This window comes from Miscanthus floridulus, chromosome 15 (genome assembly GCF_019320115.1).
Source record: "Miscanthus floridulus cultivar M001 chromosome 15, ASM1932011v1, whole genome shotgun sequence".
NCBI lineage: Eukaryota > Viridiplantae > Streptophyta > Magnoliopsida > Poales > Poaceae > Miscanthus > Miscanthus floridulus.
This window is the reverse complement of record NC_089594.1, coordinates 85,548,107-85,572,939: the sequence shown is the minus strand read 5'-3', so window position 1 is coordinate 85,572,939 and position 24,833 is coordinate 85,548,107. Positions and strand designations below refer to the sequence as shown.

At 42.7% G+C, this 24,833-nt stretch overlaps 4 protein-coding genes across 4 annotated transcripts; 3 read left to right on the top strand and 1 right to left on the bottom strand.

Moving 5' to 3' along the window:
- Positions 1 to 3,246: 3,246 nt before the first annotated feature.
- On the top strand, positions 3,247 to 6,656 carry LOC136508202 (1,4-dihydroxy-2-naphthoyl-CoA thioesterase 1-like). The gene is made up of 3 exons (XM_066502838.1): positions 3,247 to 3,561; positions 3,671 to 3,862; positions 6,338 to 6,656. Exons 1-3 carry the CDS (start codon positions 3,412 to 3,414, stop codon positions 6,539 to 6,541), a joined length of 546 nt encoding a protein of 181 aa, XP_066358935.1. The 5' UTR covers positions 3,247 to 3,411; the 3' UTR covers positions 6,542 to 6,656.
- Positions 6,657 to 7,661: 1,005 nt separating this feature from the next.
- Positions 7,662 to 9,060, top strand: LOC136506575 (LOB domain-containing protein 36-like). The gene is made up of 2 exons (XM_066501487.1): positions 7,662 to 8,640; positions 8,810 to 9,060. The coding sequence occupies exons 1-2, from the start codon at positions 7,754 to 7,756 to the stop codon at positions 8,925 to 8,927; spliced, it is 1,005 nt and encodes a 334-aa protein (XP_066357584.1). The 5' UTR covers positions 7,662 to 7,753; the 3' UTR covers positions 8,928 to 9,060.
- A 2,890-nt stretch (positions 9,061 to 11,950) lies between these two features.
- Positions 11,951 to 18,132, top strand: LOC136509523 (pentatricopeptide repeat-containing protein At1g18900-like). Its single transcript, XM_066504288.1, has 3 exons — positions 11,951 to 12,260; positions 13,800 to 13,890; positions 14,951 to 18,132. The coding sequence occupies exon 3, from the start codon at positions 14,954 to 14,956 to the stop codon at positions 17,516 to 17,518; it is 2,565 nt and encodes an 854-aa protein (XP_066360385.1). The 5' UTR covers positions 11,951 to 12,260; positions 13,800 to 13,890; positions 14,951 to 14,953; the 3' UTR covers positions 17,519 to 18,132.
- A 36-nt stretch (positions 18,133 to 18,168) lies between these two features.
- On the bottom strand, positions 18,169 to 22,375 carry LOC136509524 (uncharacterized). Its single transcript, XM_066504290.1, has 15 exons — positions 21,987 to 22,375; positions 21,706 to 21,900; positions 21,455 to 21,568; positions 21,266 to 21,353; positions 21,030 to 21,175; positions 20,829 to 20,930; positions 20,360 to 20,431; positions 20,164 to 20,263; positions 19,451 to 19,533; positions 19,040 to 19,117; positions 18,865 to 18,963; positions 18,721 to 18,771; positions 18,584 to 18,640; positions 18,458 to 18,499; positions 18,169 to 18,304 (listed from the first exon to the last, which is right to left on the bottom strand). Exons 1-15 carry the CDS (start codon positions 22,104 to 22,106, stop codon positions 18,209 to 18,211), a joined length of 1,443 nt encoding a protein of 480 aa, XP_066360387.1. The 5' UTR covers positions 22,107 to 22,375; the 3' UTR covers positions 18,169 to 18,208.
- Positions 22,376 to 24,833: the final 2,458 nt, after the last annotated feature.

Sequence of the window (24,833 nt, the reverse complement as noted above, 5' to 3'; positions counted from 1 at the left end):
TCCTAGTTCTTTGTATGCCAGGTGACGGCCACGCTAATTAGCGAACGTGAACGATGAGACAACCTCCGCAACTTTCCTTTTTTTTGTGGCAAAAAATAATTTCCGCAACTTTCCTTTTTTTTAAAGTTTTCTATTTTTGGCAAAAAAAATTCCACAACTTTTCCTTTTTTGAAAGTTACAACGTTATACTCACAAACTTTGACGTATAACTTCTAAAACAAACTTCAACATATAACTTATACACAAGATCGACTTCAACATATACCTTCAACATGACAAAGTTACGCACATAACTTACTACGTGACAAAGTTATACGCCGAACTTTTGTGTATAACTTGTTTGTATAACTTAGATACCAACATAATTTCTTACAAAAAGCTATAAAAAATATTAAAAAAAACTTTTATGTATAACTTAGATATATAACTTGATGAATGACTTAGATGTAAAGTTGGACATATAAGCTATATTTAAGAACTTAGATTTACAAATTAATATCATAACATATTAAATTGGTACTAGAAAAAATTGTTTGAAACATATGTAAGTGGGGTCTAGTTTTGTTCGTCTCGTCACGTAGAAAACATCGGTGAAACGGAATTAAAAACGGACGCACCATTCAAAAGCTATAGTATTTTGAAATAAATATTTTTGCTTTTTATTTTTAAGTTGACGTCACCTGCATGGGGAAGCGTGCGGGGAGAGGAGTGGTTTCACCGGGTGCTGGCGTGGATCGTTGGCTGGGATAGAAGGGGAGGGGACCGCAGTGGGTGTTTCGCTTGATTAAAGACGGGTGAACGTTGGAATTGGATGTGGGCTGGGCTGGGCTGGGCTGGGCCGGGCCGAAGACAAACACGCCTGCAGCTTGAGTGAGGGGGTGTTTGGATGAGAGCCTGGATATTTGTTGCCTGGCGGAGCCTGGAAGTTGCCTGTGCAGCGTTTGCTTGGAGCCCTGGTCTTCAGGCTGGACCAGGCAGCCAGCGCGCTAGCCCAGGCGACCGAAAATGGCTGCCTGGCTGCGGAGAGAAGTTGCCTGGTATCACATTCACTTTAATCATCATGCTTTATATTTATATATAGTAATATATTTATACAATTAAACATAATACTAACGGAAACAAAATAGTACTTTTTGCTTTAACGAATCAAGTGGACATCTTCTTCCGCGTGAAATTTATTACATAAATAGAATGGAACTATAGAAGTATACTTGTCTTTTTGTCCTCTCTAATAAAACAATACAGAGATCTGCCATCGGAAATAATAATTTTGAATTAATTTTTTAATAAATAAAAAATAATCCTCACATTATTTTTTTCAAATCCAGATTAAGATTTCTTATATTGATTACTTATTTTTTATTTATCCTCACATTATTTAATCAAAAGTATTAAAATCATATATTATACTAAAAGACATAATTTATCAATATATTTCCTATTTAATCTTATTAAACGTGACTATCTAATATTAAACACGTGACAACAATTTACTAAATTATATATTTTGGTTAATCAGATTATAAAAATACATGTTAACTATACAGAGATAAATAAAAAACACATTAATTTAAGCATATTATAAATTAAGAAAACTCACTTATCTATTTTTATTTTGTCACCGTATGTTTATTTGTGTATATTTGAGGTATTATTAATTAAGAAAATAAATTAATTACCTCTCCAGCAGAAAAGAAAACACATGATCTCTATTCATTAGCTTTCTCAGGCCAGGCATCTGACCAAACGAATAACTCTCAACTTGCCTGGCTAGGCAGATTCTCTCGGAATTCCAAGCAACTCTCAGGCAACACTTTTCTCAGGCAAGTCATCCAGGCTTTCAACCAAACAGAGGGCGTGACGTACGGCAGCAGTAGCCGGTAGGTATACGTCGTCGTCATTGTCGTGGTTCCTGTTCCTCGTCTTCAATCTTCATCATCATTTTGAAGATGCAGGAGGTTGGGCAGTCCAGTCGGTTGACTGCAGCAGACGCACCCGTACGTCCTTCATCGTCGACCCTGCACCACCTGCAGCAGCAATAGGAAAGCTGTGTTTCACAACAGGGGAAGTTAACAACTACGGCCGTGTTTAGTTCAGCCGAATTGGCGCCGGCAGGAATTACAGTGTCGTTTTTTTATTTGGTAATAATTGTCTAATTGTTGACTAATTAGGCTCAAAACGTTCGTCTCGTAAAATACAACCAAACTGTGTAATTAGTTTTTGATTTTGTCAACATATAGTACTCCATGCATGTACCGCAAGTTTAATGTGACGAGGAATCTTCTTTTTACATAGTGCCAAATTCTAAAATTTAAAGGGAACTAAACATGGCCTATGTACTATTTACCTCTGTCTAAAAAAAAAAGATGTACTACATAGTTCTGGGTCTGGTCAAGGAAAAACTATCTTCCATCCCCACCAGCTAATATAGGTGGTTCAATTCAAATGTTGTTTTACCAAAATACATATCCATGCATTTTACTACTGTCCAGCTAAAATTAGCTGTTAATACTTCATCAATTGGTAGGAGAGGATTTTGGTCGATTGACTATATTAATTATAGATAGTTGTTATTAGCTGGTGGGTTTAATTACTTAGCGAATAAGATTATATGTTACATGGATGTCAGCTAACAATACAATTAGCTGTATCTGTTTAGATCCATCATATCCATCCTTATAATTTTTAGCAAGCTCTAACCCAAATAGGATCTAAGTATAGTTACATCCTTAACATCTTTGAGATATAGGTAATGGTAGTAGATGGCTGCTCATCTTTCTATTTTATTTCATTCATTCATCTCTTATATATATTCTCTTTGAAGGAAGAATTATTTTATACGTAGTAGTGTCTGCAATCTTCTCGTTTTCTTTCTCCCAAAAAAGAAAACATCCTTGCATGAGTTGGAATTTCATGAGCAAGAACGCGTCCACTTTTGACCAACAGAAAATTAAATAAAAAAACAAGAAAGGTATACATATTGGACTAGCTATAGCACTAGTAACACTTTATTATATATAATAATAATAATAGCATAAAAGGCAGTACTGATCGTTATTTGTTCAGTGGGCAGAAAGAAATGGGAGTAAATAAGACCTCGTTTGCTTGATGAATTTAGACGAATCTGAAGAAATTTATAAGAGAAAAACATTATTTTAATAAAAAAACGGATCAAACCGGATTTAAGAAACGGAGCCGGTGCTTAATTGCTTCCTGTTTCCCCACTGTAGCTGGCGTAGGTAGGCAGAGCCCGCACGTCATTAATAGGCTACGACGTCACCTCACCCTCTCGTCCTCTTCCTCTCAATCCGTTCATCCATCCATCCATAGCTTCCATCGCCCAGCCACCAGCAGCTAGCTACTAGCGGCTCACCAAGCTCTGCCTCTCGCCTGCCGTACGTCCAGGCCGCCATGGATCCTCATCCGCCGCCTCAGCAGCAGGAGAGTGGGAAGAAGACGGCGGAGCTGGACCCGGTGCTGCACTCCATCGGGTTCGAGATCGAGGAGGTGTCGCCGTCGCAGGTCACCGGACGACTCCCCATCACATCCAAGTGCTGCCAGGTGCGTAGCGGGAGTGCGTCGTCGTTCGTTCTGATGATGGTGACCTGATGAGCTAGATACCGCCTGAATCGATCATTCATCCTCCGTCATCTGTGCTGTGCTGGTGCAGCCGTTCCAGGTGCTCCACGGCGGCGTGTCGGCGCTGGTGGCGGAGGGCCTGGCCAGCATGGGCGCGCACATGGCGTCGGGCTTCCGGCGGGTGGCCGGCGTGAGCCTGAGCATCAACCACTTCCGCAGCGCCAAGGTGGGAGACGTCGTCCTCGTCCGCGCCGCCCCGATCCACGTCGGCCGTTCAACCCAGGTACGTACGTACACGGTTATTATTAGCCCCGCCGGCCGCCGCCGCCGCCGCCGCCCGGCACAACACCACTGGCGACCACATACCATTCCGTTACGTTCATTCGTCTTGTTGTTGCTTATTAATTAAGTAATTATTTTTAGCTAGCTAGCGAAACGACGACCGTGCCTAAGTTAAGTTAGTTAGGCACCCACAACCACATACGGCAATACTAACTTTTTAATTTGCCTCCCGGCCACACCACCTCCTCACGCTGCCCTGCATTTGTCGTCTCGTCTCATCCGTCTATGATAGTGATAGGATCATAGTATCTACCAAGATCTTCTTATACCATGTTTGATCAGTTTCGTATTCTTAAAAACTAGTTGTTGGCTCTAATTTCTAAAATATGGATTATGAGAAGAAAAAAAACTCGGTTGAAGTGTTTGGATCCTCAGTTTTTAAAAATCTAACTTTATTTATGGCTCTAGGGTCACAAGAAAGTGACAAAAGCTGGATATTAACAGCTTCTTGGTTTTTAAGAATTTAACAAAAACTGACAATAAAAACCGGCCTATTTAGATCTCACCTAGTTTTCAAAAGCTATATTCTTAAAAAGTCACAAAAAAACCGAAGGTTTCAAATAGGGCCTTATACTAAATAGTAAATACACTGATATCCATCCTGACCACATTCATGCAAAAAAAAAAAACTATATACGTATATAGTACCAGCCTAGTTTGAAAATTCGAATGAGGTACATGCATAGTATGGTATTTACCTCCGGTTTTGATTATATAATATAGGCCACATTAGTTATTTTTTCCACTTCATTCTTTATTGTACTACTACTATCGTACACAAATATGCCTGGATGGGGATATGGGACAATGACGACTTTACACGGTGGCACCCTCGCCATCCAATCTTATCCGTATCGACGACGACAACAATGTAGATGATGACCACACAATGATGCCAATTTTTGATAAAGAAAGAAAATCTAAATGGCAATCTGACACGTGAAATAGTCAACTACGGAGTACTAGTATAGGAGGGAATGTATTTCTCAAAAGCCATCCAACTACCCTTTTTGTTTATGATATGATGACACGTCTCTCGACCGCTTTTATTATTATATATAGCAACAAAGCGTATGTACTCCTTCCGTAAAAAAAACAATTTAAATATAAATCTAGATAAGTAAGCATCGTACTATGTTTTTGTATAGAGGGAGTATATACATATAACAAGTTCAAAATGAAAGGTTCACACATTTTCGGAGTGCACGCGCCAAATTCAATTAGGGTCTGTTTGGATTCCACTAATACAAAAATAATTTGTAGACATGCCTCATATTTATTCCAAGAATGATATACTTACCAAACTGTTTGTAAATATCCTAGGGAGCACCGTAGCTTAAAAACCGCCCCTAGAAATATATTTTTAGGGGCGTTTCTATTAAGTAAACCGTCATCGAAAATATGTATATTTTTAAGGGCGGTTTGTTTAAGAGAATCGCTTCTGAAAAAAATGATTTTCACCTACAAATCGATTTTCAAAGGCCCCGACTAGTTAACCACCCTTAAAAATAACTAGAGCACAAATAAAATAATAAATTGTGAGCTACCTTTAAAAATAAATCTTCTGAGTTGTGGTTGGACCTCTTGGCTTCCTGTCACATTAAAAATAGTTGTTTTATTTTTATTAGACTCTAAATGATTTTTAAAAATTGTAAAAATTATTTTAGTTACGGTTGCCGATAGTGAATTTTAACCGTGTCTGAAAATCACTTCTTTACTTCTTTTTACAATCGATGGCATAGTAGCGGGTTTTTAAACCGAACCAGAAGATCGTTTTTTACGGTAAGAAAAAATCATTTTTTACTAGTATTTATGAATGGAATGAAACCAAAATCTAAAAAGTACTTCTTATTTATTATTAGATTGTATTTCAATTCATCTTAATTCCTGAGAACCAAACAGGCCTTTAGTCGTTGTATTAACCCATCTAATTAGTTCTTGAAGGTTTCCATCTCCTTCCTCTTCCAAACAGCAAAGTAACGTGCTGATCGTGTTCATGTTGTTTTAACTTGAATGTATATATACATATATTTTTTTCTTCATACCATTACTTTCTATAGGAGGTAATATGTAATAATAACTATTCAAACCGACAGTTAATAATAATTACTATTTAAGAAAAATAGAATAACAAAACGGACCCAAACAAGAAGTCGGTAGGCCCAAAAGAGGAACGGATTTAGCCCACCAAGAGCCTGTTCCGACTATTCAGTACGTGTCCTCCTTCCACAAAACATGCATATTGATCTGATGCCATCATCTCATCTGTGTTAATGAATAATACTGTCTGTCCTTGGATTGCAAAGTGGCACAGCAAGGACAATATGAGCTCGATCGGGCTATTAAATCAATCGGGTTTTGACTAGTACCATATATTAGTGATTTAATTAGTTTTTATTGCATGCATGCAATGCAGGTGTGGGATGTGAAGCTATGGAAGCAGGATCCGTTGACGCAGGGGAAGAAGGGGCCTCAGATCTCCGAGTCAAGGGTGACGCTGCTTTGCAATCTGCCCGTGCCGGACAACCTCAAGCACGCCGGCGATGCACTCAAGAAGTACGCCACCGACGCCGCTGCCGCCGAGGCCCCCAAAACCACCACCTTCACCAGCAGATTGTAGATATTAGTATATCACAAGTTGTTAATTAAGTTGAGCGATACAGAGATTTATTGATAGTACAATTGTACACCTACAATGCATGATGGCACTTATGTGTTGGTGTGCTCTTCCTCTGCTTGCATTTCTCGGCTAGCTTAATTAATAATTAGCTTTTGTATCGTATTGATTTCCTGTATATTCTGTTGCGTTTTTCGTTTCTAATAGATAGATAAGTAGACTAGATAAGTAGACTACATGATAGTACATATGTAACAGTGGTGGAGCTCGTCAATTTCCACGCCTAGGGACATTTTCAAAGTGTGTATAATTAACATCGAATCAAAAATACTGTATACACGAGAAGTATATATATATATAATATGACTGCATTGATTGATGTGCCGAATAGTAACAATATATCAGTACAACATACCACTTGCTCTAGTTTTGAGATCGTGGAGGTAACGTAACGTTTTCACCCGAGACTTCAACTATTTGTACAACATATCTTCATCTTTGATGCTTGCAAAGACCTAATTTAATCTCCTAATGAATAAATCACGTACTCATTATTAAACTTTTACATCGGGGAGTCCAACAGTTAGGATTTAAGAAAGAGGAATTCACCAAGGTTCATGTCAGCTGTGAGCAGTCGGTCAGGTGTCTGCTTGCAGCTTCTTGGCTTTCTGCCATCCCTGCCCAGTGCCCAGCTTGCTTTGCTGTCGCCGGACAGTGCGGGTGCGGCGGCTATCAGCTGCGGCCAGGCGGGCTAGCCGTCCAACACGCCTCCAGACGCCGTGACCTCCCCTAGCGGCCTGGCGTTGGTGGCGACCGGCCGGCGGCCGCGGCTCCTCTACCGGTCTTGCCGGACGGCGTCTGCTGAGGAATGCCGACGAGATTGCGGCGCACGAACGGGAATCGCCGGAGGGAGGCGCTTGTGCTTTCTGTGCCTGGGCCGGTGCAATTTGGCCCAATATCTAGTGACAGTTCTGATTGGGCCAGAAAATCTATAAGAAGGTGTTTTAGGCCACGGCCTAGGCCCATATCTGTCCCTAACTCGATATGAAATCACGCACGTGCGTGCTTCCTGAATCCTGAATGGATTTGAAATTCATATATCGGCGTGAGAAAGAAGCGGAGGGTTAGTTACATTACAGTTTGTGTGCTAGATATGAATGGCCTAGGACGACATCACAGCTCCAGTTCGCCACTCGATCTCTGGATCCATCGACCATGGCGGCGGCCGGCGGAGGTGGTGCTGCTGCCCTCCCGCTGCGTGCGCGGCGTGCAAGTACCAGCGCCGGCGCTGCGCGGCGGACTGCCCGCTGGCGCAGCTACTTCCCGCACGACCGGCCTCGCGTCTTCCGCAACGCGCACCGGCTCTTCGGCGTCAGTAACATCCTCAAGACGCTGGACCGCGCCGGGCCCGACCCCGAGAGGCGGCACGAGGCAATGCAGTGCGTCGTGTACGAGTCGCAGGCATGGGACCTCTACCCGTCCGCCGGCTGCGTCCCCATCATCCACGGTCTGCAGCGCCGGATACAGCAGGCGGAGCACGAGCTCCGCCGCGTCCACGCCGACCTCCAGGCCTACCGACGAGCCGATGCTGCCATCGTCGTCGTCCAAGGCGGCGGACGACCACCCGTTCATCGCCCCGACAGCTTGGACGACGGCGGCGCCGGCGTCCGCTACTCCTCGGCCGAGGCGATGTCGTCGTCGTCCTCTCCACCTGCACCGCGGCCGCCGCCGTTCCAGTTACAATGGACGGCGGCGATGGGTGAGGACGCCGAGGGCATTGCCGCTGCTGCTCGGGCACCATTTATGTACGGTGGTGGTGGTGGTGATGAGCAGCAGATGATGATCAACAACGCCGTCACTTCCGACGACGGCAACATTGCCGCGGTGGCACCACCGCCGCAAACGCTGCCGTGGACCATACAGCAGCCACCGCAGTACGAGCATCCGTTCTTCGTCAACGCAACGACAATGCTGCCCCAGTTCCATTACCAGCAACAACCCATCGTTGTCTCCTCCCCGCTGCCGGCGTTGCGAGACGACATGATGAATTACTTTGCTGACGGCATGAACGGTGAAAATGATGAGATGCCTCGTGAATCTAGGTAAATAGTTACTAAACTCATCTTACCTTAGACTCTCTCAATTCTATAAATTGTTTTGACTTTTTTATATTCCATTTTGTTATGCATCTAGACATAATGTATGTCTAGATACATAGTAACTTCTATGTCCCTGCTAGTTGAATGAAATCGTCTCGTGGTATATGTCCAGTACGGATTCTTCGGGTGAGAAGGCGATACCTAAGATGAAGGATAACAATAATGGCTTCATCATCAAGCAGGATGTTGATTCTTCCTCCACTCTTCCTGCTGCTGCAAACAAAAGTTAATCACGCTGCGAGTTCACAGAACGTCATTCTCTTATGAAGTAGGAGCAAAATAACTTCTTCTATTAGTTAACTTGCTAGCTAGCGCAAGTATTTTAGATTTAGTAATTTTTCCGTATCTCCCTAGCTAGGTCTGCTCTCCGGGCGATTCCAGGTGTGTGTGCTCATGTCACCAATCCTTTGTTTGTTTTGTATGAGCATTCAATTTCTTGTTGTTTGTACTTGGATCGCACTCCCTATTCCTAATGTTAATAATGAGTTAAATTTATTGAAGGTTTGTTAATCTGTAAATGGGTTTTTAGTTAAATCCATCAACTTGAGAAATAGATTGATTTGATCATGGTCCATAAACTTTTAAAGTCGTCTACCGCTGGTTCGTGCCAATCCCCTGTGAAACTAGCGTTTGACGTATCGTGCTGACCACGTACTACGTTTAATTTCTCGATCCTCTTTTATTATCTCTCTCCCATGGTCTTGCCGTGCATTTCATTGAGCAGGTCTATGTGCGTAGCCTTTGGACACACAATCAAACCTCCACACTGAGACCGATTTGTTGCTCGCACTATATAATAATTAGATGATGTGGCTAGCCTATAAAACAATGCACTGAGATTGACTATTCTGTTCAAATTGTAAGTTGACGTGACACTGTGGTGACTCTACGTTGAGACTGCATGGCCACGGATGCCTCTGACTTGGAGTTTCTTCTCTGCTTTGCTCCTATCATCGTCGGAGACCTCCAAGTTGATGCAGGTGGCCGACAATCCGGTCAGCAGCACACAGGGAGCGGTTACCTAGACGTGATGTACTCCTCTGTTTTTTTTTATATAAGTAATCGTTGTTGACCCCTGTGAGTAAAGAAGAGCGGGCATGAACCGCTGGTGTACCTCCTCACATCGTGAGCCTCCATTGTCTGCTCCAGCCCAATACACAGACAACCCCCACTGCACGCCAGTTATCCATAGTGGTGATGGTGGCCACGACTAGACGTGATGTACTCCTCTTTTTTTTTTTTTGGTTCTCTTCTCTACTTCTCTAGTACTAGAAAATACATCCGGTTCTGGATCTTCATCCATGCGTGGTCGGCCACCCAATCTCTCTATGGCCCTAGTTTCACTGTGCCCTCTCCTCTATGGTGGCCCCACGCGACTTGTTCCACTGTACCGACTAAGACAACATGGAGCCTGATGTCTAGTTGTTACCCACTTTTAGGGTTGTTGCTCGCCACATACCAAGCAAGCTTGACACCCCAAACCGTCGTCGCTGCAAAATCTGAGATTTGTTGACGTGCCACCAGTGCAGCCCGCATGATCGGGGAAGGGAAGAGGAAGAGGGGCGCTGCAGTGGGAAAGGAAGAGAGGGATAGGAGCACTACTGAGGTAAGAGCACGAGTGTCTCACATCACCGGAGGAGGGGAGGGGCGTCACCAAGGGAGGAGCACCGGATCCTCACACCACAAAACCCACCATCCTATTTACCTTCTTAGCCGCCACACCTATCCCCGCCTTTGACACCGACTGACGAGAGTCTAACATAGGGGTATGTCAATAAATATGCTCTAAAAAGTTTATCAAATGTTTGAATTATATCATTTCATATAAAATCGATTTGTCCGTAGCACTGCACGGGCTAATACCTATAAGAGAAATGAATTCGGCATCATCTCTTATATTTAAAAGAGTTAGACTACTTATTACAAAAATCTTGTAATAATTAAGAAGGTCTAACTCACACCTTAATTTTACCATTATTTTGACTATCTAAATGGCAAAGAATTGCATAGCAAATGTCTCTAGCACTTGACAGACATTAAGAATGTGTTTCTTGTCAAATTCATCGTGCAATAACTGCACTTTTATATTGACAGATGATGTTGTACTCGAATATAGCACATGTGGTCACGCACATTTTCTTCTGTTACGAATATGGATTGTTTCTAATCAATTATATAGATTTCTATAATCAATTCTAAATATATATTGGTTGTGTTGTATATATTACGTGTTGGAGTGGAATTCTGTCATATCCATCACTAATCCATGTTTGCCATTTGGTGAGGAGCTGAAGCTTCTAGTACAATAGCGACCACCGACTGTCCCCTTGTTTTAAAAAGACTCCAATTCTATATAGGAGAGTAGTGGGGAATTTAGGAGGGGTCCATGCTCTCCGGCAGCGGTAGGGTAGCCTCGCTGCCGCGATGTTGGTTCCCTCCTATAGAAGCAACATCCAATAATAAATTAGAAATGACACTAGAAACTTGGTTCTAACCGGCCGTCCATGGCAAACTTCATGCCTGTGGCCACATCTAGGCCGTACGTCTCGACCTCTAAGCCTATGTCTTCATATTTGGAGCAAGGAACATACACATCAACGATGCTGCCCACCACGGGGCTTCACGACAACACTACAGCCACCAACCATTTTGCCGCATAATGTGGCTATGGTGATATATCGTCCCCGTGCATGGAAAAAGCTCTAGATGGAGAAGACACATGAGGAAAGAAGCTCGCGACCGGAAGGAGTGGGCTTGAAGCTAGTCCATATGCTATGTTATATTGGATCTCATACTCTATAGATAGGGGGTGAAGCTTAGTTAAGGTTAAGGTGGGCCCTGCCCCTCTTGCTCACCTTAATCCCCCATTGTGTAAACCGTAATTTCATTACCATTCCTTGGTATTTGGAGCTCAATTACATAGACGTACTGTCCCCCTTATTGTTTCACCACTATCCATAGATAGATGCACTTTTTTGGACAAAAAAATTTTGAATTATGAATTATAGTTTACGAGCATTTGGGTCTCTATTGGGTTTTGCTAAATGGGCTTGGTTGTTATAAAAGGTAAAAGGATACAAGTAGTAGTATTTGACTTTGACTAAACGCCACGGACCACGAATGACTTGCGAAAGAAGTAGAAGGGCGGGTCCCCAGGGACACGGTGGCAGCTGCTGGCCCAGCCACTGGCAACGGAAATATCCAAAAGGACCCCTCGCATTCCGGAGCCTATAACAGATGAATCCTCTCACATCAGCTGTTTGGGATTCTGGTTGTTGGCTTCCTCTCCTCCTCGGATCCTTCCTCCCCACCGCGCCGGCTAAGCGACGGGCGGCGACGCAGCCGATCCCCACCCACCCACCCACTCTCCATGGACACGGGCATGGAGTTCTCCTCCTCCGCCCTCCCTCCTCCCGCCTTCTGCTAGGAGCGGCGCCGCGGAGCCGTGTGGCGTGGCGTGGCGTGGCGTGGACTGGAGATCCAGCTCCCCCAGCGTGGACCAGGGCGCCATCCGTCCTCGATTTGGACTTGGATTCACCTCGCCTTTTCTCTTCCTCTCCCTGGTAAGGAATCCCTCCCTCCCTATCTTGCTTTGCGAGCAGGGTCAGCGCTCGAGAAAAGATCAAATCTTTCCCTCTGGGTTCTGCTCAAAACGAAGGGAGGGGGAAAAAAATCCTCCTTTTTGCCTCTTCTTCGTTTCTTTCTCTCCATTCCGTTCAGTTTGTACCGGATTGCGTGCTGTACTGCGAATTTCTGTTTGATTTCCTCTCCAAGATATTTGGGGGTACATGACGTTGGCTTCAACTCAATCACGTGCGGCTCCGCGTTGTAACGGAATGTTGTACATACAGTATGCATCTGACAGCCATCCTACAATGTTGCATTGCGGACTCTACTTGTTCCCCCCAAAATTCCATTGATTAAATCCATCCCTTGTTTAGCTACCCGACACCCTGATTTGGCCTATTGTTCAGTTATTAGTGAGCAAAACAAAGTACAATGGTTTCTAGAATCAAACCTGAAATGCGCATTTTGTTTCTTCTTCTTTTGATTTGAGCAGCACATCAGCGAGCCATAAAATCTTCATTAACGATGCATGTTTTCTTTTCGTTTCTTCCTACTTTGATATGAATCACAGTATGCGAGAACGTGTCAATTGTAATTGCAGTGAACCTTCGCATAGTAAAATACCAAATGATGGGATCCTTCTCAACTTCATATATATATTCCGTCGCCTTGTTTGTGTTGGCCATTTTGTCATCATAGTGAAGACCTGCATGCATACCTCTTATGCAAAACAACAACAACAACTTTTGTAGTGTTCTCTTGTAACTTTTGTTTGCTAATATGTTGCGGAGCTGTTTTCGCCTGGGTGCTACTACTTCAGTTAAGGTCACCTTTTTGTACATAAAAGCTGAATGACATTAAGGCCCCATTTTTGGACTTTGAACTGAAACCTGCACACTCTGAGGTCTTTCTAGAGTTAACATGCAAGCCCAAAAGGTTCAAGCTGATGGAAAAACCTCCTTACAGGGGCCAAGTAAGTTGGCTTATCAGTCATGTTTATGTTGCGAATGAGCTTCACCAGAAGATGCCTTAAATCTGGAAAAATGTGTGTTGTTGGGCCTTATAGCCTGCAGCCCATTTTCCAGCTGAACAAATTTATGTCCTTGCTTGACCTAACATTCAACTTGTCTTCAATTTTTGCCATGCTGCTTATTCGAACCTTTTTCTTTCGGCGTGGTTTTTTGCCTTGTTCGCTTGGCTGATAAGCCATGGCTGAAAGTACTGTTGGCTGATTTGTTGTGAGAGAAAAATATTGTTCGTTGGCTGAAAAAGTACGGCTTATAAGCCAAGCGAACAGGGCGTCTATCTTTTGCCGAGTGACTTTTGGTTTGTAGAGACAACCTTGTTACTAATTGTGCTCCTATATCTAATTGTGTTAACTTAGAAATTCCATAATTTTCTTGTGGAAGTGCAGGCCTAACATTGGTGACCATAATAGGCTTATTGACTTGATTCTACTGGTTTTATTTATAAACAGCTAATGGTATATCCTAAATAAACCTTATATGTTGATTTGCATCAATGTTTTCTTTCAGGTCTGCCATTGAGGGGTCACATGTGTTTCAGTGGCGGTTAGAAGCCTACAACTCTACATTGCCGTGAAGTTGTGGTTGGATTTGTTAACCGGTATTACACTCCCTTCTTGCCTGCCACCTCTTTTCTCCTGTTCCTCTCTATGCCCCCCCCCCCCCCCCCGAAAAGGCAGCAAGAGATTTGCCGTTATATTATTAGCAGCAGAAAAACAAAAGGAGGTTACAGAATTAGTTCCAACTCAACGACTCACACAGGACCAGGACATCCTTATGCTAATACCCGAACATAGACATGCCCCCCACAAAAATAACACTCAGCATCTGAGTCAATATTCCTCGCCTTATATGAGTTGATACCATATCTGTTTGCTTCATATCCTTCACCAAAAATTTACTGCTCTCAATTTATAATGACAATTGGCTGTACAAAACGGGTATAAGAAGTAGCACTATAGGCCTTTTATACATAATTTCTTTTTTTGTGTGTGTTTTTCCTGTTTGAAAACATATTTTATTTGCTGACGTTTATGCTGTCATGGTTATTATTTGGATGACAAGTCTCATCATCGCTAATATTGATATTATGACTAGTCATTACTACTTTAGCGGTTTGATTGTCATCCACTTGCATTTCTAAATCTTACTGGGTTCTTAATCTTCAAAATGGATGAAACACCACGATGTAATATTTGGTAATTGGTATCTTCTGTGCTCTTATCCCTGTTCAGCCATAGCAAATAGATACTTGAAAATTCCATGGTTAAAAAGAATCTTAACCAGCATTGCTGGAATATAAATCACAAACCTATCGTTCACTTGAATTGTTAATCACAATGTTGATAGATTTCGTATATCCACATGGAGGTATGCATACTGCTCTGAATGCTAGTAAAGAGAAGTACCTGCTACAACTTGCAATATGCTGTTTGATTTTGTTATTTACTCTCGGTTGGCAATATCTTCATTTCTTTGACCTGCTATTGTTTTTAGTTTCTTATTCTTTAGATTATGTCAAAAAATAGCCTAAACTCAAAGGAGTGTGTTATTTTGACCATTTTATATAAATGTTATGAATCATTTTTGAAATTTAGAAATGAAATATCTAGGTGTTTGTAATTTTAAGAGTTCTTACATATTGTGAACTAACTTTGCAGTTCATGTTGAGGGCAAAGCAACTTGGCACCCTAACTCAGTGTGCACGATCCTTCTATCTTAATGGATCAAGGTGCGGTGGCACAGATGGAGCTTCATGCACATGCCCTGAGGATGAGACTTATGCTCCAAAAAGGCAGACTACAACTGCTATCGAGCAGAAGTCTCATTCAACCCACAGAACATCTGTGAAGATTCAGCCTCCTGTACAAGATGTTATTGGAGCTACTGGCCACCCAGCTCCATCTGTTCATGCCACTACCTCACCTCCACCAGGAAAGGAGCCTGCATCTAGTAACAGAAGCAATCGTCCTCACGATCATCAGCAGATTATAGGAAGTGATTATGTACAGCCATCTAAGCAGACAGCCAGAAGCATTTCTCAATCTGGAATTGCTGGAGCTGGTGTATATTCTGAGCTGGTTAATTTCAGGTCCTCATCTAATAATGGAAGCACTGATCAGGCTCCACAGATGGGTACTAACTATTCTTATCAGATTTTATCTGATAGCCATTCTTCTAATAACAGGGCACAAAATCAACTTAACTTTCCTGAGGGAAAGATGGCTTATAACCCTTCCGTAAACAATGAATTCGGGAAGGGGTACCCAAGAGCTGGCTATGCAAAGCCAAAGCAGAGTTTCTCAGGACCATCTGTGATGGTTTCCAGTTCACCATCACAAATAAGGAGTCAAGGGCATCCTGGTCCACCCTATGCAAAATATCATTCTAATCATTTCAATTCAGATGCCAGGCGAGATGAAGTACAAACTCGGAACCCATCAGGTCCCAATGTTTTTAGTGGTTCTGGCAACAAAATTCAGGGTTCTACAGGAACAATAAAAGTTCATAGTGGAGGACCCCAATCTAACTTAAGATCATTGAAGTCATTGCGGTCAGTTGATCAGTACTACCACACACTGCAGCAAATGAAATGGGGTCCAATGACCGAGCATGTTCTGGATAATCTTCATTGCAAGATAGATGCGTTCCAGGCAAATCAAGTACTCAAGCTGCTTCATGACCACACTGTCGCTCTTGGTTTCTTTCAATGGTTAAAGAGGCAACCTGGATTCAAGCACGATGGTCATACTTACACAACCATGATAGGCATCCTTGGGCAAGCCAGGCAATTCGGTGTTTTGAAGAAACTTCTGGATGAAATGAGCCGAGCTCACTGCAAACCAACTGTGGTGACATACAACAGAATAATACATGCATATGGCCGTGCAAATTATCTTAAGGAGGCTGTTAAAGTATTTGAGGAAATGCAGGAAGCTGGTTACGAGCCTGATCGGGTTACATATTGTACATTGATTGATATCCATGCTAAAGCTGGATACCTGGACATTGCAATGGATTTATATGGCAGGATGCAAGAAGTAGGCCTGTCACCAGATACATTCACCTACAGTGCCATGGTTAATTGCCTTGGTAAAGGTGGTCAATTAGCGGCTGCTTATAAGCTTTTCTGTGAGATGATTGAAAATGGCTGCACGCCTAACCTTGTTACTTACAACATTATGATTGCACTCCAGGCCAAAGCAAGAAATTATGAAAATGTTGTTAAGCTGTACAAAGACATGCAGGTTGCTGGGTTCCGTCCTGACAAAATAACTTACAGCATTGTTATGGAAGTTCTTGGTCATTGTGGCCATCTGGATGAGGCTGAGGCTGTTTTCATTGAGATGAGGCGCGATTGGGCTCCTGATGAGCCAGTATATGGACTTTTGGTCGATCTCTGGGGCAAAGCCGGCAATGTTGACAAAGCACTAGGATGGTACCAAGCAATGCTTCAGGATGGTTTGCAGCCTAACGTGCCTACCTGCAATTCGCTCTTGAGTGCTTTTCTGAAGATGAACAGATTTCAAGATGCCTACATCGTGCTCCAGAACATGCTTGCTCAAGGGCTTGTTCCATCTGTGCAGACTTATACCTTGCTGCTCAGCTGCTGCACCGAGACTCAGGCACAGATAGGTTTGTGCGGCCAGCTCATGACCATCACTGGACATCCAGCTCACATGTTCCTGCTGTACTTGCCTGATGCAGAACCTGGTGGCCAGAACGTCAGGGATCACACCAGGTATTTCTTGGACATGATGCACAGTGAGGACAGAGAGAGTAAAAGGGGTCTAATGGATGCTGTCATAGACTTCTTGCACAAGTCTGGTCTCAAGGAGGAAGCGGGCATTATATGGGAGGTTGCTGCACAGAAGAATGTGTACCCAGATTCTGTGAGGGAGAAGAGCTCGTCGTATTGGCTCATCAACCTTCACTTGATGTCTGAGGGCACGGCAGTGACTGCTCTGTCCAGGACACTTGCCTGGTTCCATAGGCAGATTCTGACATTGGGCACTGGCCCTGAAAGAATTGACATTGTCACTGGCTGGGGCAGGAGGAGCAGGGTAACTGGATCTTCGCTGGTTAGACAATCGGTTCAAAAGCTTCTAAACCTCTTTGAATTCCCATTCTTCACCACCCGTGGAAATACTGGCTGCTTTGTCGGCTGCGGGGAGCCACTCAACAAATGGTTGCACAATCCTTATGTTGAGCGCATGCATTTATTGTAAGCTTGCAGTGAGGTCATTGGCCAGGCCAGAAATTATGGACCTATTTAAGCAGGCACAATTTTGTGGAAGGATCAGCTTGGGATGAATAAAGATGTGCACCATATATAGTTTGCTCCATAGCATTTAGTCAGGTCAGGTGTAGTTTGGTAGCCGAATAGTCTATGCTTGGAAACTATTTAGTGTGATTGTGGTAACATTTAGAGATGGCATTGTTCGTTTAGCATAAATTTCTCTCAATTAGCCAGTGAGGATTACTCCATCAGGTGTTCCGTGTTCCAATTCTTCATTTTAACTTGAGTGACAGGTTGACAGCTGCTGCTGACAGGTAATGTTGTTGATGAACAAGTATTGATTATTGAGAGTTGAGACAGAAGAATCATAGGTTTCATAGCTGGATGCACATTCTGATCGGTCAAGTACAATTCACAACTTGATCAACTAGATCGTAACTATTATCATTCCAGATTGCACTTTGTACACCTACATTGTAACTACTATCATGCAGTCATGCTATATGTACCCCATCTTAGGTTAGTGTTACAATTCAGTAGCAAATGTAGCTCCCTGATCCTGGTCATCTTGGAATATCCTTATCTTGATTGCATATTTGTCGGTATCCCTGAATCATTCCCAGATAATCTAAGGAGTCTCTTTCATCACTCAATCCATTTCCTTCTCTGATACTCCCAGTTACAATTGCAAACATGACTGCTGCTCTGAGAGATTGCTAGTCGATGCCAGTGTGCCTATGCTTGTCCCAGCTATATACCCACCGGTCCATGCATTCTGTGGAAAAACAAACAACTAATGCTGGTTACAAACCTTTTTCTTCTCACTTTAAATATGAACTACTCAATCAAGTTTTCATTGCCAAAGTTTGTGGTGAACCTATTGATGTTTTAACAAAAACAATATTCTAACGGAATTTGTACGGCTTACCTGAAAATTGAATCCGCCTGTGACCCCATCAACATTAAGAACCTAGAGCAAGGCCATCCGCAAAAAGTTAAATAAACTTTAAGTTTGCTGCTCCAGAATGTCTCGACTTCAAGAACGATATATTACCTCTCCTGCAAAGAACAGATTTGGCTGTTTCTTGCTTTCCATAGTGCCAAGTGATATCTTTAACGATAGGGAGGTAAGTTAGGTCTATATGCAAGTTGATTTCATGTTCAAGAAATTTGCAGTTAATGATTAGGAACCTCTGAAATTGGAACACCTCCTGCAGTCACAAATTCATCTTTAAATTGGCCCTACATATGATATAACTCACAGTGAGTTACTGTTGATATCCTTTACTAAATGACTGACAAATTTCAGTTAGCATATTATGAAATATCACACACCTTTCCGACAACCTCAAACATCCATTGTTTCAACCGAAGGGCTATTGCGTTTAGATGATTATTTGGCATGGAGGCCCAGTGTGTATCACCATTTAAACTCTGCAAATGTTAGACTTTCCTGATGAAATCATCTAATTAAATGGATAAGCTAAGCACTATTCAGTAATAGTATCACCTCCTGTTCTAGCAGGAATCTCCAAAATCTCTTCACCAGGCCAAACTCCGTGGGGAACGTGTTATTCACTTTGTGCTTCTGCAGTTCAAATTCATCATTATTTATTTATGGAACTGTTAGAATATTTCTCTCATGATTTTGAAGGTCATTTAAAACTTTGGTAAAAGTATTCTCTCATGAACTGTTATTATTTGTGCTGGCAAAGTCAAAGATCATCTCAGAAAGCCAAATAATTAGTAGTAAGACTCAGAACTATTGCAGCACTTTACTCGAGAACACTTTTTTCAGCTCATCAAAGCAAAGGCAACTCAAGAGTAGCTAAACCAGCAATAGATTCAGATTCTTTTGAAGATTTATGGCACTAACTTAGTAACTTCAGTGGGTAAAGGAAATACTAAGAAAGAAATGGACCGCATGCTGATCTTTGTACTGGAATACGATGCGCTTCACGTCCTCGATATGAATATCAGGTACAAAGTCAACCATAAGCTTTCCTGTGTTGAGAGAAATATATGAGGAAAGTGGATACTATTGAGTGTACAGAAAGTCAACCATCAGATTTCTTGTTCTCAATTTAATGTATTTGGTGATAGACATACAAAGAAACTGAAAAGGAACATATCAGATGAAGAGGTAAAACAGCAATGCTTGGATCACTAGAGAAACAAGAAAACAGGATATGCAACATGTTTGTACTCAGCAGGTGCCATAAAAGGTTAGCAGAAGTATCAAACATTTGAATTTATGAGGACAAACAAGAAACATTCTAAATGATATAATAAATTTAGTATGACAAAGTACTGGTCCATAGGTGCCCAAAAGCTCTTAAGACTCTAAAAATTTCTAACACAAAGAGTCAGATCATTAAGAATTTTGCTAACATGCATAATTCCCTAAATGATAACTCAGGAAAGTAAACCATTGCTAGAAAGTAACAAAAATAATAACGGTAAGTGCAAGGGACTCCCTGGAACTCTAAAGAAAAGAAGAATGCAAGGGAGTGTTCTGGATCTACTGAATACAATGATGATCACAGACTACAAAACTAGAAAAATATAACAAGGATGCCATTGCCCCCAATTGTCAATCTAGTGAAAGTCCTGTATACTTTAATTGCATCATACCTTGGTAGTTGCACTGATGTAGTTCACGTGCTCCCCATGCCGACAACCGCAGCACAACAGGCCCACTAAGCCCCCAGTGTGTAACTAACATAGGCCCAGTCTGTAAAGACAAGTTACTTGGTGTAAGCGATGTGTATAACTAGTTGGCTACCTCTCTAAGAACCAGCCAAATGCTGAAAAGAAATGGCATGTTCACCTGAGTTAATTCGGGAACACTTTTTTGAACACCATCCAGCTTTAGTTTTGCTTTGACTATTGGAAATGTAACCTACATAGCAGAAAGAACAAGGGGTAAAAGTCATTGCCGCTCAGTACTCCTGTTAGAAACAAAAACCAACTGCGATGAGGCTTCCTTCTATAGGACACAAGTCTTGATGTTAATCATGTTCCTCCTCAGTAGCAAATAAATTATGGACACTAGTAGGCAGGTAAATCGAGTCGCGGTCTCCTCGCATTGCACAGGCGAGAGTAAGGCTTGCCACTAACACTCTTCCCTAGACCCCGCACAGAGCGGGAGCTCTCTGCACTGGGTATGCCCTTTAGTAGGCAGGTAAACGGAGGAAACTCATGTAATTTGGCTGCATGACTTACAAATTATCACTATTTTATTACTAGATAGAGTAATTCTTAGCATGGGAATTGAAACAGCTTCTGTGGATGCATACCCCAGCGAGATCAGCCAGCCGCTTGTCTGCGATTTTAAATGTGAACAAGCTGGGCACTGGTGCAATAATGGAATGACCGAGCTGTGCAGCAATTGAATAACCCTACAGGTAAGCAAGATGTTAGGGGTGTAACTTCCTGCCCTATGATACGGTGACAAGATATGAAGATACAAAGCGAGGGGCAAAAAGGAATGCCGATACCTGTTGGCTGCTACCTGTAGCAACCAAGACATAGTTAGCATTGATATAATCAACAAAATCAGAGGTACGCTTCTCAACCTTGAGAACAAACTTTCCATCTTGAGCAACAGATGCACTAGACACAGCTTTGCCGGCCTGCAGAGAAACTTCCATTTGGTTTTGAAGTGGTCAGGGAGTGATGGGCGGTAGCATGAGGGGGAAATTAACAGGAAAGGTAATTAATTAGCAAGAGGTACCCCCAAGCCTTCTTGCTTCGTTCAGTAGACAGTCTACAACTGAAGCTGAATTGTCAGTGACAGGGAAGACTCTGCCATCGTCCTCCGTCTATGAGATGGCAACCAACAAGGGGAAGGGAGCAACATTAGCAACTAGCTGCGGAGGAATGCATACAGAATACAAAGATTCTGAAGCAACTAGCATGCTACCTTAAGCTCGACACCGTGATCTGTGAACCAGCGCATGGTATCCTGCGGACCGTGAGCGGTAAAGAAGGATCCTCGGAGCTCCTTGTTCCCCCTAGGGTAATTTCTCGCCAAGCCCTGCAAACAACACAACAATGGGCACTGCTGATATGTTTGCAGCAACACGAAAATGGTAGTGACAGGCCGGATGGACGGCGTGGGCACCAAAATCTAGGAATACCAGGATAGGAGTAAGAGGCGTAATTTCTCACTACCGCGGGCTCAAGATGATGGCCATTGGTTACGTTGCAGCGGCCACCGCCGGAGATCTTGACCTTGGACAAGAACCTGCCTTTCTCGACGACCGCGACGTTGAGGTGCGGAGCAAGTGTCTTAGCCCTTATGGAGGCGTACACGCCCGCCGCGCCGCCCCCCACCACGACCAACGACGGCTGCTCCTCGTGTTGCCCCTGCACAGATGAGATGACACCAAGCTCAAGCGTTGTAGGGGGGGACATGAAAAGAGCTTGGCGGCGACAGGGCACATGGGTCTTACCTGCTCGTAGGTCGAGGTTCGAGACGCGGGGATAGAAGAGAGACAGCTCGTCCTGCAGAAGGCGGTGGCCCGGCGAGAGGTGGTGAGGGTGGGCTGGAGGCACGGCGGCCATGGCGGCATTTCGACGAACAGCTCCGCTGCTGCTATCTCTCTCTGCCCAGGTGACCTGAGGTGGGCGCCGCGCTACCCCGAGAAGAATCACATCGATTAATTGGGCCCACCCTTGTATCTAATCCGGCCGCTTGCTGAGGATGATTTGGCACGGGATTGGGCCGGGCCTGCTTCCTCCAATTGGGCTCCATGCTGCACTTGCCTGCACGCCATCCAGCGTCTGAAACGAGCCCGGCCCAATAGTTACTCCACGCCTTCATGCGGCCTTTCTCATCCTTTCCGTTCGGCAGCGCAGCCGGCCGCGGAATCCGGCGACGTAGCTGTCGGAAGCCGAGCAGCGAGCGGTGGGTGGGGCAGGTTGCTGCGGGCGACGGCGCAGTAACTGCTCCGATTTGTCGTCCAAGGTCTGCCCTCTCCTCGCCCCGCGTCCAAATCCCTTCTTCTTCCTGCATCTGCCCCCCCATCGTGGTTGGGCTTCTGCATCAGCCATCTACGGCTCGTTCACCAGTTGTGGTGGACGACGACGGAGGAGCTGCTTCGACTGTCGTTGAAGGCATCCCCTCTCTCCGCCGCGCGTATTAATCGCTTCTCCTTTTCTGCATCCGCTCTGACGTAGTTGCGGCTCCTGCAGGTGCCATGCGCGGCTCCTTCAGCCATCCCATCCATCTGATTACCAGCCCTTGTTAGATCAGTTGTCTCTTTCCATTGAGCATTGTCTTGTGAGTTCTCAGCAGGCACAGCCTTCCAGCCATCCCAAGAATCTGATTGCTTTAGCATCTGAAATTGCCCACCGGTGTTGCAGCCAGATTACTCCAGGAGTTTTGTGCGGCAGAATTCGGTGCCTTCTTCTGCTACATTGTTCCAAGAATCATTCTGTGCATTATTCTTCTGGATTGTCACATTACTCCATGAATATTGCTGTGAATCAGGATCATTTATAGTTACTACTTTTTCCCATGAACCATCCTACTGTTGTTATTTTGCGAGTTGCACTGTTAATCCAGGAATCCTGTAGTGCATCAATGCCCCTTCTACTTTTTCAGTTTCATTATTAGGTAGCTATTTCAGCGCTTCACCTCCCATAATTGGTAGGTATTTCAGTGTTTTGTTGAGTTCTTCTTTTTCAGTTTTAGAGGTTCAGTTTCATCATTTTGTTTTGAGTTTCTTTCTAGTTCGCTTTTAGTTTCGGAGTTTCAGTTTTCAGTTTTAGTTTTCAGTCATGTTTTTGAAATCTTTTAGTTTCAATTTTCAGTCAGCTTTTTAGGTTCGAATATCCTCCTAAATCCTACGTATCAGTTGCCTCACCTACAATGTATAAGTTATTACAAAAGGATAGCCATTGCACATATAAGTTGCCACAAAAGAATTTATTCAGTTTTTTTAGTTCCAGTTATCGGTTATGTTTTTTTAATGAATTTTTAGTTTTAGTTTTCAATCAAGTATTTTTTCAGTTTTTTTGTTTCATTTTTTAGTCAAGTTTTTTTTAGTTTCAGATATCAATCACTATTTTAAGTTAGAATGTCTTCCTAAATCCTGCATATCTGTTGCCTCATCTACAATATATAAATTGTTACAAAAGGGTAGCCATTACACATATAAGTTGCCACAGAAGAAGAATTTGCCTCCTAGTTTTAGTTTCCAGTCAGGTTTTTTTTCTAGTTTTTTTTTAGTTTTAGTTTTCAGTTATGTTTTTTTAATGTTTATTTAGTTTCAGTTCTCAGTCACTCTCTTAGGTTCGAATGCACTCCTAAATCATACATATTAGTTGTTTAATAACTTACTCTCTAAGCTGGCACCTAGTTCGAATGCACTCCTAAATCATACATATTAGTTGTTTAATAACTTACTCTCTAAGCTGGCACCTCATGCAATGCTTCTTCTAATAATTTGCCTCTCCGGATGCAGCTTATCTTATTTTAGGTTGCTACTCTTGTTTTTTTAATAAATGTTCCTCTAATTTTCAGCTAGTCATGTTTCCTGACTTATATTGGTTTTATAACGACTTGCCTCTCTAGTTGGCAGCTTATGCAATGCTTATTCTAATAATTTGCTCCTAGGTTGTAGCTTGTCTTGTTTTGCATCGCTACTCTTATTTTTAATAAATGCCCCCAATTGACAGCAAATCAGGTTTTCTGGCTTTTTATAATGTGTTTTATAATAGCTTGCCCCCTAATTGGCAGCTTATGCAATGTTTATTTTAATAATTTGTCCCTCCAAATTACAACTTATCTTGTTTTGGTTGGTTACTCTCTTTAGGGGTTAGTATCTTTATGTAAATACTATATAAAAAATTATTATATTTCCCCATGGTAACGATCGATGTGCATACCATGTAAAAACTTTAGTTTATTTTTGGAGTAGCAAGTTTAGTTTACATGATAGCAACTTCTTTCATAAATCTCCTAGTATATTTTTACACATGTATTGCTACTAAATTAATTTTTTTTCGAAACATAGTCAAGAGGGGTCTAGTTTTGTTTGTCTCGTCATGTAGAACATACCTGTGTAGACGAATTTGAAAACAGATACACAATTCAAAAGTTATAGCTTTTTAAAAAAAAAATAGTTTTTTGGAAACGTGCAAGGGAGTGATGGAGCATCAGCTGTAATTACTGGACTCGTCGGCTTATCGCAGTCCATGGAGAATTGGAGACGATGGAAGCTATAGAAACTATGTAAAAACTTTAGTATATATTTGGAGTAGCAGCTTTAGTATTACATGGTAGTAACTTATAT